The following is an 18,773-nucleotide window of genomic DNA, read 5'->3' on the forward strand; positions in this document are numbered from 1 at the left end:
TAGATTTTAATTATACATATTTAAAAGGTGTCCGAAAGAATTTCCTAAAATTGTTAGAGTCTTAAATGAATGCTAAAATAAACGAATTGTTTCATATTGTTTAAATGAATAAAGTGCCAACCCTTCTCTAAAATATAATAATAATATGCAAAGTGCCATTAAATAAATGTTATTCCCTATCCCCAATCTAGAGATTTGCTACCTTTAATCCGTGACTTCCGTCTTGTTTTCTCAGCCTTTCCTCTCCAAGGAACTCACCTACTACTTTCGCATAGTGTTCGGCAGGAACTTGGGAGCCCAGGTGAATGACGTGCACGGATCACGTTCCCAATCACGTACAACAATGCTAAAAACTCAAAAGTGCAACTAGCGACGCCCAAAGTGTTGTTAGCCGTACGCCGTTGGCTGGCTCCTTTGTCCCAAAGGGGAAGCATCAGCAGTCACGTTGAGTGGAAAACCCCAGACCCAGGCAAAGGCGCGAGCAACAGGTTCTCAGGACTCCGGCTTGTCCCGTTCGTGGCCCGTGGTGTGTGTGTGTAGCTTGTCGTTTGATGTGCGGTGTGTCCTTCTCAACGGCGCACAGGGCACTGGTTTCCGCTGGGTGTGTGTCAGTATGGCAATCGAGTCGTTTCGGATACCCGAGTCGGGCTCGCGTGTCCTCGTCGGGTGCGAAGGTTAGGATGCGATGCTGCCACGACATTGAGGAGCAGTATAAAAGCGAGTGCCATTCGCCTGCCACTGGTAGTCTTCATCGAGACTTGAAAGTGTCGCGTTGGCCTGGAAAAAGTTCCTCTGAAAAGTCCTGAAAAACCAATTTAAAAGAACTCGAACTGATTTTGAAAAAACCAAAAACCAAGTGCCAAGTGCCACAAAAGTGAACCAAGAAATATAAAAACTTTTGCCATGGATACCCTATCTCCGAATAACTGCTCCAAGTCGAGCTCCAGCGGCAGTTCCGCGGCCAGCTCCTCCATGGATCTAGGCAAGCAGCAGCAAAAGGAGCAGCTGCATCGCCACCCGCGATGCGGCCCCAAGAAGCTCTCCCGCTCCAGGAGCCTGCTGCAGTTGCTCAGCAAGCATCTGGGCAAGCATTTTCACCATCAGCATCAGAACGAAACGGTTTACAGCAGCCAGGACGATATTAGGAGCAGCTCCACGGACTCCTTCAGCCTGAGCTATGAGCGCGGCAGCCACGAGTGCCCCATCAATGGGTCCTCGCTGGACTTGGAACACACTTCCAGGACCTCCAGTGCCTCGGCCTGCTCCAGGTACTCACCGGGCTTGGACTACTACGATCAGCAGGCTCACATCTACGTTGAGGCTGTGTATAGGCCCGGCAGCGCCATGGAGCAAATGCATCCCCAGCTGCATTTCGAGGAGGATAGCAGCGAGGGCGAGGGCGAGGGCAGCGGCAATGAGGCAGAGGACGAGGTGGAACTGGGCACCGATGAGAACGAAAACAGTAAGCCCCGGTCAGCGTCGGCAGCCTCCGCCTCAGCCAAATCGTCCGGCCTGCATCTCAGCCGGATCTCCATCTCCTCCTCGGTGAGCCGAATGCTCCAGCACTTCTCCAGTCCCACGGCCAACCACGCCTCGATGCGGTCCCTGTCATGCAGCAGCACTCCGCTCCGGCAGCCCAAGAAGTCCCTGTCGCCGAACAACTCCAACAGCAGCAGCAGCAGCAGTCGCTCCGGCTCCAGCTCCAAGTCCTCTTCCGGCGGCGGTCCTGCGTCCAAGAAGGAGAAGAAGCAGCAGAGCATCCTGCGACCGCCAGTGCAGTACGTGTCCCTGAAGGGCATGTCAGGGCTCTACTCCCGAGTGCCCAGCTACGCGGTCTGCTACCCGTACACCCTGCAACACATGTACTAGGAAACAAGGCGTCAAAATTCGGGGAAAAACTAGGAAAAACTAGTAAAAAAACATAGGGAAAAAACAAGAGAAAGCTGCAAGCTGGTTGGGGGTCTTGGAAAATATACATAGGAATTATTAGTGATGTACGAGTAGTGCCTGAAAAAGATATAGTTGGGGAAGGAGTGGATAGTAGCAGCGAAGGAGCACATTTTATAAATGTGTGTCACAGCTGAGTTCGCAAAAAAAAAGAGAAAAAGAAAAAAGAAAATCCAGCGAACTGGGCCCAATAAGTGAACCTAAGTCTACGCCCCGATAAATCAAAAACCTATATATCCACACATATATTTGTGCTACGATATAAACCTTAGATGATCTAATTGTCTTTGGCTAATCTAGGGACTTTCAGTTTACAAACGGAGATTAATTAAATTAGCTTGCAAGTAAATCGAAATGTTATTTAGTAGCCCTCACACATATCTTTGAAGAGTAATTCTTAAAAATACGAATTCAGTGACCTTAAGTTGAGACGAATAACACAATACTTTGCACTTTTTGAACTAGTTTAAATATTCGTTTCGAAACCGAAGAATTTTGCACTTTTCAACTAGTTTCAACTATACTTTGCACTTATTTCGATAACTTAGAACAACAAAAACCAAAAACAATGACGAATTTATACAACCAAAGAAAAGTAAACTGAAAACGAATGAAATTCTTTAAGAACCTTAAGAGCAAACACTAACAAATGAACATTTTACAATAATTCACATTCCAAGGAAACCGAAAACCGAACTTTTTTAAAGCAAAATTATTACGAATAATGGCGGAGATATCACGACGAAATGTATATTGGATGGTAGATGATAATAAATGGTAGCGAAAATGTTTAGAGCCTATATATTTTTAGATCCTAACTGAACAGAGATAACCTAACACTTAAGTCTAGCTGTCAATAAAATAAAATATACATGACTAAAAGAAAATACAAAAGAAAAACCAAATTGCATTCATTTTCTTCGCCAAGGTAAAGGGAAAACAAAAGCGAATGAACTTCGTTTCATTGGCCAAGGCAGCGCAGCTTCAATCCGTAACGGTTTCCCGAAAGCTTAAGGACACCGTTAACGTAGGCAAAAGCTTCGCTCCTGCTGCCGAGAGAGCGCGCAGGACCCTCTCTCAGTGCGTCCTGCACGTGGCCTCCGTTTGTTTGGGTAACAGTCTGCGGCACTGTTCCCTGGGAACAGCCGCCCGAAATGTGCCACTGTGCCAGAGACGCTGCCGCATCCGATGATGTAGGCAAAGTCCTCAAAATCAAGGCGCCGAAGGACTCGACCTTACAGTTCTGACATATCATATCCGTGTGACGTTAATCGACACCGCTCTGGCTGCTGCACTCGGAGGGCGTGACAAGCGGCAGCGTTTAAAATTTGATGACACCTCAACTATTAGGGCTCGCCAAATGGAAGACGCCGAAGGACTCATCACTTCTCGAGGTCATTGTCTCTTTGAACCCCTTTTTTTTCTGTCGGTTGTTTACAATCATAATAAACGAGCCCATTGGCCAAGGGATATCACATCCTTGGCACACTTGGGGCCCAGCTTCCTGTCCTAAGAAAATCAAATTAAAATGCATGATTTATCTGTAAACAAACAAAAGCCTTTAACCCGAATTTCTGTAGATAAACAGAGACACAATCTTTTTTCGAATAGTTCTATGGCGCAGTTACAAAAGAATTTCTTATGTTTTGTTTTGGCCGAAGAACTGCGTTTCAATTTATTGTCTCCCAGGAATCAGAAATGCTGTGGTTTTTGTCTCTGGCGATTTCCAGAAAGACTCGCGGGCAAGCAACGCATGCATTCGTTCTAGGAAGCTCTCTTAATGTGAAATATACAGGGACCCTAAATGAATATTTAATTAAATTTAAATATCAGGAAAATTGTATGCTTAAGGCATTTAACAAGCCACGTGGACGAATACGTGATTAAATCAATGGAAAAACCATTTATTTCAAAGAGATCCCTTTTATTTTCAGAAAGACTGGTTTATTTAAAAAATAAATATAATTAAATGTAATGTAAACTAGAACATTTAGAGTTAAATAAAAACCTTGTAGTAGTATTTTCTTTGTAGCAAAATAAATTAATTTTTAAATCTCATCCCCTTGCATAATTATTATTAGGTATTCCATTTCCAAACCTAAAAAGCTAGATCGGAATCAACAAAATTTATAACCAAACTAATTCTTACTTTACTTACTTAATATACTGTACTTGCACCTACTTCAAAATCTAACCATTATTTACAAAATTTTAAAACATGAAGTAAAAACTGCTAAGTCTCCCGACTTTCCCTAATTTCACTGAAATTCTCTGATTTAATTTATTTAAGTTGCTTGACGATACATATTTTATATCTTCAAAGAATAATAAGGGCTAAAATACAAGTTGCAAAGAAATAAAACCCTCTCAGCCAGCATCAATTTTCCTTTGAAATATTATACTTAGCAAAAAACTTTATAATTATCAGAGACAACCTACAAATAGATTCACTAATTGTTTATTTACAGCCCAATTAAGAGTTGACCAAAACAAAAATAGACCCGCAAAGTTGATTTAAAAATTTCAGGGGTCAATGACCGGACGGACGGCAGGACAACTGTTGAGATTATTCATTAATCTGTTGGCTAACTTGATTAAGTCGAAATGAGTTAATGCGCCGCTAAATGGATGCGACAAGCGCTTAACAAGTCGGCGACAAAAGAGTCCCCATCCCCTCCCTGGCCAAATTGGATTCCGAGTTGTGTCATTTCGGCCAAAACAACGGCGATGTTGTCCGCTCTGACGTCAGTCGGCGTCAACAATTGCGCCTCTAATTAGATGACAGCGATTTTTTCCGGGAGAATGTCGACACCTTCTGATTTCTAGCTTTTAATACGGCCCCTGCTCCTGCCCTGGTCCCTCCCCTTATCTTGATATTTTTCATTCGCTGGCAGAGTCAAGACAAAGGACTTCATTAAGCCGCCGCCGTCTTAGCTTGTCTTAGAATGCGTTCACATAAAATTGGCATTCGGCTTTATTTATAGCGCATTAAAATCAATTTTGGGCGCAATTAAATAAAAGCGAACAGCAGCTGAGGAGGGAGAAAGGAGGCAGGAGGCAAGAGGCCGTGTGATAAGGCTCTATTTTATGTCTATTTTCGACCCTCGACTAAAGTGAGGTGAAATTATGATAAAATCTTGCTCGGGCAACTCGTGCCCAGAAGCCTCTTGGCTCCTTAAGTGCCGCTTGCTCTTAGAGGCCCTTGAAAACTGTCATAGCCAAGGATATTTTTAGGTAAATCACTGGCGCACAGGACTCTCAAAAATAAGCACCCCTCATCGCCAAGCTATTTTCGACCAAAAACAAATTGAATCAACCGGAGAAAGTCAAACGAAACAAAGTGAAATGAAAACGTCTAGCTGATTAATAATTGATGGCTCTGTGGGGAAGAGTCGCAAAGAAAACAATTAAAGGGGCGAAGAAAGGCAATTGGGAATGCCAAAGGCAGGGTATTGAGTCGAATAAGAGGTACCCTGGGTGGGATTTTAATTCTATTTTATTTTTAATTTATTTAAAGATGAAGAAATAACCAATAATATAAGTAGTAAGGGTAAGAAGAAATGAGACTTATAGTCTGAAAATATATTTTAGGACAGGAAAATCTTTTATTCTATAACCAATAGATATTTATACCCTTGCAGGGTATTATAATTTCAGTCAGAAGTTTGCAACGCAGTGAAGGAGACGTTTCCGACCCTATAAAGTATATATATTCTTGATCAGCATCAACAGCCGAGTCGATCTAGCCATGTCCGTCTGTCCGTCTGTCTGTCTGTCCGTCTGTCCGTCTGTCTGTCTGTCCGTCTGTCCGTCTGTCTGTCTGTCTGTTTCTACGCAAACTAGTCCCTCAGTTTTAAAGCTATCTGAATGAAACTTTGCATATAGTCTTCTATATGCTCTCACTGCTATATATGTCGGAACGGGCCGGATCGGACGACTATATCATATAGCTGCCATACAAATGTTTGATAAATTTTTAGAAAAAAAAGTATAACTTGGCTGTTTTTCAATATTTTTGCATCATTTTTGAGATATAGCCATTTTATATTATTCCAGAATTTTGGTAAAAATTTTATGAAAATCGGACGACTATATGATATAGCTGCCATAGGAACGATCGAGAAATTAATAGAAATAAAATTATAGCTTCGTTGTTTTTCAACGCATTTTTATTTACTCTGAGATATACGTTTTTTTTATTATTCTAGAATTTTGGTATAAATTTCATAAAAATCGGACAACTATATCTTATAGCTGCCATAGAAGCGATCGGTAAATGTATAAAATATATAAAGCTGAGAATGTAAAACTGTAACTGTCAAACTGTAAACATAATAAGTATAGGTAAAATGTAATGAAACTCTGTTTTGTGAGTGTTTTCAGCATTTAAATCTATAAAATAAACATCAAAACCAATCTGCAAGGGTATACAAACTTCGGCGTGCCGAAGTTAGCTTCCTTTCTTGTTTAAAATAATATAAATTAAAGGAACTTATCTAGAAATCGTAATTTTTAAATAAATATAGTTTAAAATCTTATGATTAAGTAATAATTTAAAGCTATTTAGTAAAGAAAAAGGCATAATAGAGCTTGAAATTAACTAATTCCTTTTTCTGCAAATTATGAGCATTTTATTAATATATTTTTTTGCAAAAATGTTGATTATTCAAGACCCCGATATACCACTTTACGTTATAATATCCAGAACCTAATGTACCCCATAGAAGCCAAGGTATAACCAACGCGAAGTTGCTAGAAGTCCGAGCCCCAAACTAGGTGCATTGACTCCACCTGGCGGCCAGCGGCGCAAGCTGCGGTCGCAATGCAAACAGAAAATACAGAAAACAAAAAACAAAAAACAAAACAAACCGAGACCGACGACGGTAAACAAAATTCGCTTCCCGTTTTATTATTAGGCAACAATGCCAGGAACAAAGGCTCTGGGCGCCGACAACGCGAGGAGTGAGAGGAGGCTTTATCCTTTGCAGGTTGGCCCGCTCTTTCGCAGGCTCTCTCTCTTAATTTGCCGCTCTCTCTCTCGAAGGACATGCTTTGCAGAGTGCCGGGCGAGGCTATAAAAGCCAGCGGCTTCCGATTTGCCGACTCACAAGCGGCAGGACAACGTGCCCAGTCGGTTCGCTATTCGCGCTCTCTCTCTCTATTTCTCTCGCCTCCTCTCTCTTTCTCTGTGGAGAAGGCAAAGGTAAACAGTGGACAAAGACACCGGTTACAATAACAAAGGAAGTGCCGAGCGGCGAGTATTCGGCCGGAAGCGGAAGAGTGGCGGAAGTGCAGCCATTGGCAGTTTGCTCGACAAACAAGGAAATTACTCATACGCACTGCGTGCACTTATAATCGGCGCGGGAGGCCACCACGCATACGCACGGCTGGCAGCGGAAGCTCATACGCACCGGGTGCACTTGGTGCCAGGAAATTACGCATACGCACGGCTGGCAGCCGCTGCTAATAGGGAAATCACTCATACGCCCTGCTGGCCAGACAGCACCAACAATGGGCACTCCTCATGTCTGCTTCGCCGATGAGTTGCCGCCGCCGCAGCAGCAGCAGCAACAACACCAGCAGCAGCAGCAAGAAGAACACAAGACCGCCAGCAATGGCAGCCTGAACAACAACCATCATAGTAGCCAGAGTCTGGTGACCAGCGGCAGCAAGCCGGAAGTGGGTTATATAGCCACCCCCTCGCCGGGCGGCAGCCTGAGCGTCTCGCCCACACCCCGGTACGAACGCAATCTGGGCTTCTTTCGGCAGCTGAGCCGCCGCTTCGGCCTGAGGTCACAGGATGACCTAGTTCAGTCGGATGACGCAGCTCACGTTGCACCATCGAGGAGCGGCGGAGCGGTAGCCGCTCTCCAGGAGGAGGACGCGCACAGTTCATCGACCGACTCGTGCTCCTCGGGGCGTGGCCTCAACGCTCACCAGTCGACCGGGCGACTGGAGCTCATGTCCATGTCGTGTGCCTCCAGCGAGACGAGCAGCACGCTGGACATCGAGGAGCAGCAGGAGCAGTTGCAACAGCAGCAACAACAGCAGCAGAAGCAACTGCAGTCCAAGAGGAAGCCGACGAGCCGGGCGAGTTTTTCGCGTCTGCACCGGCGCTCTACATCCTCGCTGCGTCGCGCCTTCGAGAGCCTTTCGCTGACCTCGCGTTCGCTCTCCTGCAGCGGTCCATCTCCGCCGCCACCCCCGGCGCCTTCATCAACGCCTCCTGCAGCCGCATTGCCCCTGAAGTCGGCTCTCAAGTCCGCCTCCAACGTAGAGCTGCACAGGCAGCAGCAGCAGCAGCAACAACAGCAGCACATGCACCACCATCTCCAGCCAGCGGGCAGGTCGTCATCGTCGTCGTCATCAACCTCCAGTTCGGCGTCCAAAGGCAAGGTGAAGCCGCCGCCGCAGAGGATACTCCGTCAGCCCGTCTCCTACACATATCTCAAAGGCATGTCCGGTCTGCCGACGCAGAGGGTGCCGCGCAGTTCCGTCTGTTGTCAATATGCCCGGCGCTAAGGAGCTCCTTATATATATCGCAAATCAGCATGAGTGGCCAGGACGAGACACTGAGAAATAGGGGAAGAGTAAGCATAGCAGCGGCAGTCAATGATTAATCATCCAAGCAGATTTTAGGATCCAATATTAATTTAGACTTGAGTTTAATTTATAAATTAAAATATAAATTTAATTTAAGAAATATTATTTTAGTTACTTAAAGGTATAAATCGATCTCATAATTAACTTTAAAAATACTCATATTTTAAAGCTTAATTTTTAAAATGGAAAATAATTCTTTAGTTTAGGATATTTATTTTTTAAATTTCATAAAATAGATATTTATAGATTTAATTACAATTTTATTCCACAATTTTAATATTTAACTTACACTCCTAAGATTAGAAACCCTAAGAAAATGTACTTGTTCTCAGTGCAGGCAAATTAACCATTATCATGCAATCGAACACATCATCTTTCACTTGATTTTCCCCCTACCCCTGATCCCTGAACTTCATTTCAAAATCTGTGATACAACAATCCTCCCCTACCCTTACCCCTACATAAAAAAAAAAAAATAAAAAGAAACCCTAAAACCCTCCCCCTTCCCAAAAATCCATCATATCCGAAAGTCTTTAAGCAAGAAAACATCGGCAAATTGGTAAAAATCTAACAAAAACTTAATTGATAACATTTTATAAAATTTGAATAACTTTTGCACTTACAAATTATATGAAAATTAGATCGTAGATGCGTAGAATTTGTCAGATATATAAAGTCTACTATATACACACACATTCGTCACCGCTTTGATGCTAGATCAAGATCATTCCACGCATACCAAAGACTGTAAACGCATTCAAATCGAGAAGTAAATGGAATAGTTTGATTGAATTGGAATTGGATTGGAAAAGTCACAATAGATTTCCTTTTGTATAAATTCTTATACAATTCGTGCCTTTATCAGAAAAGTCAAAGAAGCAAAAGAAGGATTCACGCAAAACAAACATTTGTTCCAAAAAACACAAGAGAGAAACTTTAAAAGTACATATATATATATGATAAGTTTAAGTACATTTCCTTTATAAATATTACATGGGATCAAAATTTGTCCGGCATTTATCTACGTTCCGCAAAATCCTAACAAACCAGCTACAAAAAAAAAAACCACACTTGAGATACTTGAATTATTTACTTTAGGACTTTTTATTCAACTAACCATAATTTGCCAAAAAATAATTACAAAAATGAATAAGCCCAGCACTCCTCCAGCAAGTAGAGTTCAGATGTAGAATTATATAGCCAAAGCAGAGCAGCAACTGACTTAAAAGTATTCAACATATACATTACTTTAGCCGTTATACACATTTACAGTTTATAGAGAACGATATTAAATAGCATACAAACCAAGGCCTAACTATATACTATATATATATATGAATGCGAACGCATTATTCGTAAGCCAAAGCAATAAAGTTGAAGGATATACAGAACAATATCAGCATTAATATACACAGCGGCATCTAATTATTATTAACTATTTACCTAAGCAGCAGCAGCAGCAGAGCAGCAAGAATTGTAATCATCTGAACGGCCAATCGCCACAAAGCAAGAGAGTTCAATAAAAGTGAAATAATTTACACCAAAAACTGTGTTTCCCTTATTTACTTTCAAAAGCAATCAAATTCTAGGTTCAGCTTCAGTCTTTCTAGGGTAATAATATCATAATTTCCATATAAACTTTGGCATTTATAGTATCCACTTACACCATCCATATTCTACCTACTTTATGGCCGCTTTATCTTCATCTTCTGGTGACACCAATACAAAAGTTTTTCCCATAAAAAAGTTGCCAAAAATAGCCACAAATCAATGACAGATACACATATTATGATGATGATTATGAGGAAACTGCAATTAGGCGGACCAATTGAACGGAGTCTGGAAAAAGGAACAGGCGGAAAAAATCCATAACGCACGGGTGAAGCTCCTATAATGGCTCCTTCGATGGCTATAATCCAATCCAAGGAATCCTCAACCCGTCGCCACCGAATATTGTGTTGTGTTGTGTCCAGGAAAGTAGGTCAGCGATTGAATTGAATTGCCAGCAGCCAGAATATCTCTGTTGCTCCGTTACTATTCGGCTGTCGGTTGTCAGGGCTGGGATATCTCCTGTGGGGGATTCACGTTGAATTTATAATGAGCCCGAGGATGTCTGACGGCATTTGATTAATACGATTCCGGCTGAATTGGCAGACAATAAATATCGAATAACCCGGCCCCCGGCCGCAATAAAAACACCCCCGCTCGAGTATCGGTACCCTGACAGTTTGATTTGACAGGGAATCGCATCGAATGGGTTTGTATTTGAATTTTCCCTTGATTGATTTGTGGCTGAGCGACAGATTTCAAATTAATGGCGGCGAGTTCCCACAGGGAAGCTGCTGCTGCTGCTGCCAAATTGAAATGCAAACAATTATCATAAAAATCCATCTGTTTGGCAAATCAAATTGAGCAAACAATTAACGATATTAGTGCTGATATTAAGCAAAATCTGGGCGGAAAACCGCAGGAGAGTGTTGCTTTTCCCTCCAATTTAATGGGCAATCGATGTTCCAGCCGCTAAATGGCCGCAACAGTCACGCACTCGATGTTCCTGCTGATTTGTTGTTGGCCCGACAACAAATTACATGCGGCGAACACCACAAACACCGCACACTCAATCACACGCATGTATAGTATATATGTACATGCCGTGCGGTGCCCAGTGACGTGACCGAAAAGCTGATGAAAAATGTCGGAATCTAAATATTTTCGCAACACATCTCGGATAGCCAGAAATTGGCCCGCACACACTACTAGTGTCTCTCTGGGCTAAAAATATCCTTTGACCTAATTCCCGTTGACAGTCAACAAATGTGGGGGCATTAAAGTGAGATAAAAAGATACGCAACCAATTGTGAGGAGGCGGAGACGGGGCGTATGCGTGATTTTTACAGCTGTGATTGTTGCTCATACGAACCGTTGGCTGTGTGGCTCTTGGCTGTTGACTGCTGCCATTCTCTATGCCGCTTCCTTTCATTTCCATTTTCATTTTCATTCACATTCCCATTTCAGTTCAAATTGCAAATACTCGTAACAATAAAGTGAGCATTCCCAGCAGCCAACCGCAGTCACGTAATCATTTTGACAGCAAGCCAGGACTAGTTTTGCTCCTGCTCCTTATGGTATTCTCGGCTGCCTCTGCCTTTAATATTATGGCACTCTCCCCCAGCAGCTGTCTCTTCCGACCATGAATAGCTATTTTTAAGCATTTAATTAAGTCTCCTTCTTGGGGTGAATATTTTTAGCGTGTTTTTTGCTATTTCTGTAGGAGCTTCAGCCACTCTTCTTTGTTCGGTTTAAGTTTCATCTACATAAGGATATATGTGTGCTCGCTCGCGAGCCTTTTTGCTTATTAATAATAAACGGAAATAATTTTTACTTTCATTTCTGGCAGTGGCATCTCAAGTTTCCCCAGTTTTATGGGCCCCTCAAGGTAAGGCAAGGATTTCACGCAAGGATTTCTTGGCCAGCATCAAATGGGGAAGCGAATCGAAGGCGGGTCCGGGCTACCTTTCAACGCAGGTTACGCGGCATTAACTTCACGCAGGGAGTTTGGTCTCCCAGGCGTCCTCGTCCCGGTCCTGCTTCCTTTCCCTCTCGCTCTCCCTGGTTTTATTCATCGGTATGAGACTCTTTATGAGACAAGGCGTGTTAATTTGCTGCACGCGCCGAGCTTGAATTGTTGGGGCGGCGGAGGGAGTCAAGGATGCGGTCAACTTGTTGCCCCAGTACTAAGACAAATCGATGGACATAGGAAATACCCTAGTCCTAAGAAGATGGGAGACTTGAAAAGTATTTAATATTTGATGGGACACATAATATATTTATATTTATTTATTTTGTAATTAATCAAAGCTTATTAATACCATATTCTGTGTTCTTTTAGCATAAATTATAAAATTAATATGCTTTCTTTGCTTCCTTTTTCTTTGACTGCCCCAGCAACTCCTCCAAGTTAAGCTTACAGGACACCAACATGCAGACCGCAATGTACAAACAGTGGCAAAATAATTAATCTTCTTTTGAGGCCCTGCCACCACACATGAGAGTGAGAAAAGCTGGAGGAGGAACGACGACGACGACTCTCAAGCGGGACAAACTTGACGAACAATCTGAACTTGCGGCCTACTTAGTCAACTTTCTGACTGTCTTTTAGTGGCCGGGCTCCGTTGGGAAGCAGAAGAGCCCCCATCACATTAATTTTTATTTTCATTTGAAAGCAAGTATATACGCCTCGGTCCCCCACTTATATGACTGCTGACTTCCATGTCAATATTTACTTGAGGCTTGTTTACCTTTGCCATCTCATCATCAACATCAGTATGGTTTGGCCCCCCGCTTTTGCTCTCATTTTTTATTGTGTATTTTTATTGCTCATGTTTCCTGCTTGTTATCTGCGTTGTTCTGCCGCTTTTTAATGGCACTCTGCCTGTAATTTCATTCTCCAAGAAAGAAAGAATTATTCGCCCCTCCTAGTGGGGGAGAAATTAATGAAATTTTCAAGAGTCCTCGTGCAGCACGAGGCGCTATTTTTAGTTCGAATTAAATCTTTGCCTATTGGCAAACACACTTAAGGAGCGTGGGAGATTTTTGGCAGGCATCACTTATGCTAATTCGCAATTTGACCCAAATATCGGACTACGTGAGAACAATCCAGTAACAGGCTGACGAGTGCCACTTGAGCAGGTTCCCTCATTAGATATGCAGCCTGTGTTTCGGTAATTGAACTCAATACGTAAACAAAATGTCTACATTTCACAGCGACAGCTGACAAGAAGTCCCGAGAAAGTAGGCTACGGAAATTGCGAGCTCCGAAGGTTGTTCTTCGGTGATTGACGAAAGGAAGATTGAAAGATTTATGCATTCAGAGGTGGAGAATATTTGAAAGCATCATAGCATGCTTTTCTATGGAGAGTAAAATAAAGTTATGATAGATGTCGGCTGCGTGGTTCTTGATAGTTTATTTTTAGAGACATTTGCGTAATTAACATCTTCTTGATATGAAAGAAATTAAAGTCTCTTAATGTATTTAATTAAATTAATTTAAATTGAATTCCTAAAAGCATATATTTAAAATATATTATTGCTGCACATTATATATTATTAATTAATAATAAACAAGTGCCTCCTTATAGCATTCAACAAGTACACATAAATTACTCTTGAATTCCCTAATGCTTAGCAAAAAATTACATGCATGTACAGCGGTGGCTTAATTATTCACAAGTTTTCTTGGACACTCTCCAAACATTATAAGTTCGAGGCCCTTTGAAGTGCCCATCTGACCAGAACATAAATTACATCTTCCCCATATTCATGCGCAGAATTTCCATCGCCCTCTCAGTAATTAGCCATGTACTCAGGCTCTTTAGGCTCGACTCCCAAAAGGACTTTAATTATTTATAAGAAGTGACCCAAAACGAATGCATAAGCTGACATTTGCAGTACGTTTTTGGTAATAATGAGGCTGAGAGCAAACTATGTAAGTGCCCAGTCCGGACCGACAAAAAAAAGAAACCCAAGTAGGGAAAAACTAAACAAAACATTTATTCCTAACGCAGCCAGCCAAGCGGCCAAAGGAAAGGTAATAGACTAACTGGGCCAGTGCACGTATAATTTGTCAAGACGAAAAAGGGCCTAAAGGCACCAAGTGAGACCCGAAATGCGGTCTGATATTAATTAGACTCACATGAGATAAGAATTATGGCACGAATTGGCAGGGGATTGTGTATGGTTGCAGGTTAAATTAGGTTTCGTTATAGGAAAACTTCATTGCTTAAAAAAATTTAAATAAAAATTAGCCTTAAGAAGAGTTTAAACTTTAATATTTAATTTATATTTATGCAAAAATAGTAAAACGATTACTTTAATTTTAAATATTTTATATATTATATTTAAAATCAATAAAGGGAAAGAAAAACTCAGGAAACCTGCCAGTTTTTGGCCCTGTTTTCATTCACAAATCCGGTGATGCAGTCGCCGGTCGAAGGTTAACGCCTGCCATGAAGGTCGTCCGGCTCCGATGACGATGACGTTTACCGCCGAGCTGGCCTGGCCAGGAGTGGCAGTCCTTGAGCCGCTCCAGGAGAGCACAGAGAGAAGTGGGGGAAGGCAAAGCGACCTTCGGGCGACTGCCGGTGGAACAGATTTCGCATCCTGAAAGGATTTCATTCATAATTGCCGCAAGAAGCCATCCAAGCGCCGGACCGCCTGGAACCGCACGCATCCTGTCCTCGACCTACTTTCATCCTTCATCCGCCATTCCGGAGAGGATGGATGCCCTCGGGAAACCCCACGCACAAATTGGTATAGCTGTTTGACTGCGTCGTCGCCTGGCATTTAATTCGATTTTCGTTTTTGGCTCCGCCGCTCACTCGGCAATAGTAGTTCGAATTTTATTGAGCCAAGGTCCTTGTCTGGACGGGATGAGGGCATCCTGCGAAATGTGCGCTGGTTCAAGGACGTGTGACAAGCTTATTTCGCCATATTTATGAATGAATCAATTTTAATTGCCAGAGTAACTAATGCAGGTACTTAAGGGAGTAAGGGATATGTCAAAATGGGAATTAGGAATAAATAAAGAAATAACATAAATAATATAATGAGATTTACTAATATCTGCTTTTCTGGCGATCCCCAGACATTTTCCTTCATAATTAATAATAAAGAACTTCAGAGTTCTCGCTGTTATATTTCAACTAACAATTTGTAACCAAATCTTTTTATTATTATAAACAATACAAGCGTGAATTTGATTGTTCCCTCAAAAAATATTTATAAAAATGATGAAATGCACAATCCCAACCAACCTCGAGGACATTTATTTGATGTCCACCATTTATATGCCACTTGCCACTTTTAACAAGTAAGCTGTAAGCAGCCTGCCCTTTTGCCAGCATTTATTGCACATTTATCTGTACTGACGCAAGCTCCTTTAATTAGGGAAAGTGCAAGGACAGCTGAATTGCAGGGCGGCGACGACTGCATATGAATCCGGAGCAGAGTAAGTGACGCATAGCAGGTCATAAAAAATCAATCGATTACTCAAGGAGGCGGCGGCTCCATATCGCAGCATCCGCATCTCGGCAGTCTCGGCTTCCATTTCCCGTGGCTGGCATTTTATGCATTCCACGCGCTCTCCGCAAATTGAATTTAAAACTCAATAATAATCAGATTATTGCGTATACGACCAGTGGAGCGGAAAGTAGACATTTGCATGGCTGCCTCTAGGAGCGCAGGTTCTGGCGGGTGAACCGATGGGCGCTTTTGGGGTTGACTCTGGGGAGGCGGTCCCAGAGAAGTATCTCCGCTGTGTTACCGCGGCGATAAGGCAAATGGCAAGGGCATCTGCGCTAAGCATCGTCATCCATGCACCTAGCGAAGGTTCTCCAAATGGTGACGTCGGCACTGTCTCTCTCCCGCTCGCTCGCTTCATCTCTGCCGCTCTATCTATCTCTCGGCTTTAAACTGGGTCAGGGGCTAACAGCTCGTAGCCGTCGTTGTTGTCCTTAGAGTCGTTGACGTTTGTCGGTTGCGGTTTTTCCACCGCCATTTCCACACCTATTCCAAATAACCCCTCTTATGTTGCTACAACTACAACTACAAAGCCTCTTACACAGGAGATAAAACAGATTGTTTTATGTTTTAGTAACTGGGGATCTTTTAAAAAGAGAAAGAAACCAACACTTTATGGGACCTGCTCCTAGAAGTAAGGAAAATTTAATTCTATCATGAAAAACTGTTGGGTTAAGAAACTTTATTGTATTTTTTAATATATAAATATAAAGTATACACAATAACTATAATCATTCCCTGAAGGATCTGTTATCTATTTTGTATTAAACATTCGTGGCATTTATTTCTTACAGTGCCCTTGTGATCATTCAGAGGTGCCCTCTCCAGTTTTGCCGCATAATTGAATGAGTTGTGAATGAGGCCACCGGCAGCTGCTGGTCACCTTTTCACTTGTTTTATTTATATGCAAGTCACGCCCCCCACTGCAACTGCCGTCCCTCGAAGGATTCGTGTTCAGCTGAGCAGTCACCGGACCCGCCGCACTTATTAATAAACCAAAAGGCGAAGCGCAACCAGAGGCGTCACCCTGGCGCGTCGCGGCCTGCATAGAAAGCGGGCTAAAACGGATGCCCGCAGATGCCGAGACGTAAATAAACTGCAGCTAATTTGAATGCACCGACCTTGAGACTCGCTCTCGCGCCTAGCCCCCAAAAAACAATTGCCACAATTTGCATTGTGCCAGGCCAGGCAAGGATGCATCTCTGGCCTCTGGCCGATGTCTTGAGATCGCTTCAGCCAGAAAGGTCAGGAGAAGAAGGGCTGCCAGATCCGAAAGGGACACTTGACCCACTAAAACTGATGGTTAGAGATAAGATGACTGATGATGATGAGATGCGGATGAGTCCGCATCCTTGCTGGGTGTAATCCTTTCAAGGGATGCGGCACATGGGACGCGGCTTAACCCAAATACTCGTGTGTGTTTGCAAATAATGAAGCTTTTGTGTTTGGCCCGCGCTGTCGATTGGCCTTCGAACGTTGCAAGAGCGCGGATGACGTCATAAGCACACACAGTATATGTGAGTCTGTGTATATATAGAGCCGATTCGGTGGCTTTTGCTGAATGTCACGCCCCGCCTTTCAGGTTAAATTTAGCCAAACGCGCCCAAAAGAGGCGACAGCCCATAATTGCCGGAGAAATGTAAAAATAAAATACTAAAATCGGCGGCAATAGCATCGGGCCTATAGCATTTAAGAGGCTTACCGCACCACACGCGCCCCATTAGACCAGGCCACCCTCTCCTCAGTCACCCACCCATCCAACCACTCAGTCGCCCCTCGAAAGTAGGCAACGAAAATGGGCCAAAGTGAACGACAAATGTTTATGGCTCTGTCGAAAGTCAGAGGCCAACAAAAACATGGCTTGACAAATGAGCTGCCGGGAATGGGAATTTTAATTGTTAGGGCTTTCGCAGAATGGGAATGGGGCGGTTTGGCAGGATAGTCAAGTGCTGCAGCCGGCAAAAGATATGAACTTTAAGTGTTATGGACGAAACTTGAAATTAAAAAGAGAAAGAATGAAGCTGCATAAAAGGTTATTACAGAAAACTCTTAAAGGTCAAGCGTTGAATCTGATAAGTAAAGGGAAAATTGGGATTGCACATCCTAACAGACATTATTTTTATTTAGAGCAAATGGGTTTATATTAAACATGAGTTTATAAGAAAAATAAGTTAAGAGATATAAGATTAAGATATAGTATCATCATTTGATAAGTTAAAAGATCTTTGAGATCTTTTTTCTTTGGGAAAGATATTTGCCATTTCTTTCTAGCAAATGAGTGAATGATATAATAGCGAGTAATGCTCTCTCTGAAAGAGCCATGTATACATAGTTCTACAAAGATCTCTTCCACAATCCACAATACCAATGACGTCAGCATCGTTGACCTACTGCGTTCTGTTCGCCTGATACACAAAAAGGGAAAGGCGAATCAATTTCACTGGGATTTGATCGCAATTTCGTAATTTTTCAGTACAATTTTAACAAATAACTAATTTCATATACCAGACGATAGCAAAAAGGTTTTTTGTGACATTTGCATACCACATTAAATAAGTTAAAATGTAAACTACAAACTAAAACGATATACATAAATGCAATTTTGATTAGAATTCCATGGAAGCCCCTCAGTTTCCTAAAATTTAAATTAAAGCCAACATTCCATGTCAAATTACAGGATACAGAAAAACAGCACAACAAATGCGAGTATTCAGGACGGAATCTAGGCAGAATCCTGCATCAATTAAGCGACACTCAAGTCGTGGCCATTTGTCGGGTCAGTTAAGGGGATTTAGGACCAAAGTCAGGCTCACACACCCTCAGCTACGCACACGCACAGGCCGGCAGCGACAGCGACATGATATGGAAACTGGGTGTGTATCCTTCAACTGCAGTTTAAATGCCAAATCAGCGTAAATTGCTCGTCTAGTGGGGTGCTGGGTGGGGCTGTCCAAAGGACCTTTGGCTTCTGCAGAATTTGCCTGCTATTTTGCGTAGCTTTCGCTTTTGTTGTTGCTGCTGCTTTCATAATGTCACTCGACGGCGACTGCAATGTCCTTGCAGGACGAGTTCATTGGCCCAAAACGCCGAGCTGCAGCCTGCAGTTGCGCTCAGAGAGAGTGAGATAAACTTGTGGTAGTAAGAGA

At 42.6% G+C, this 18,773-nt stretch overlaps 2 protein-coding genes across 2 annotated transcripts; both read left to right on the forward strand.

Annotated features, from left to right (window-relative positions):
* Window positions 1-903: 903 nt before the first annotated feature.
* On the forward strand, window positions 904-1,886 carry LOC108078688 (uncharacterized). The gene has a single exon (XM_017172636.2). It carries the CDS (start codon window positions 904-906, stop codon window positions 1,867-1,869), a length of 966 nt encoding a protein of 321 aa, XP_017028125.1. The 3' UTR covers window positions 1,870-1,886.
* A 5,455-nt stretch (window positions 1,887-7,341) lies between these two features.
* Window positions 7,342-8,469, forward strand: LOC108078675 (target of Myb protein 1). The gene has a single exon (XM_017172608.2). It carries the CDS (start codon window positions 7,459-7,461, stop codon window positions 8,467-8,469), a length of 1,011 nt encoding a protein of 336 aa, XP_017028097.1. The 5' UTR covers window positions 7,342-7,458.
* Window positions 8,470-18,773: the final 10,304 nt, after the last annotated feature.

This window comes from Drosophila kikkawai, chromosome 3L (assembly GCF_030179895.1).
Source record: "Drosophila kikkawai strain 14028-0561.14 chromosome 3L, DkikHiC1v2, whole genome shotgun sequence".
NCBI lineage: Eukaryota > Metazoa > Arthropoda > Insecta > Diptera > Drosophilidae > Drosophila > Drosophila kikkawai.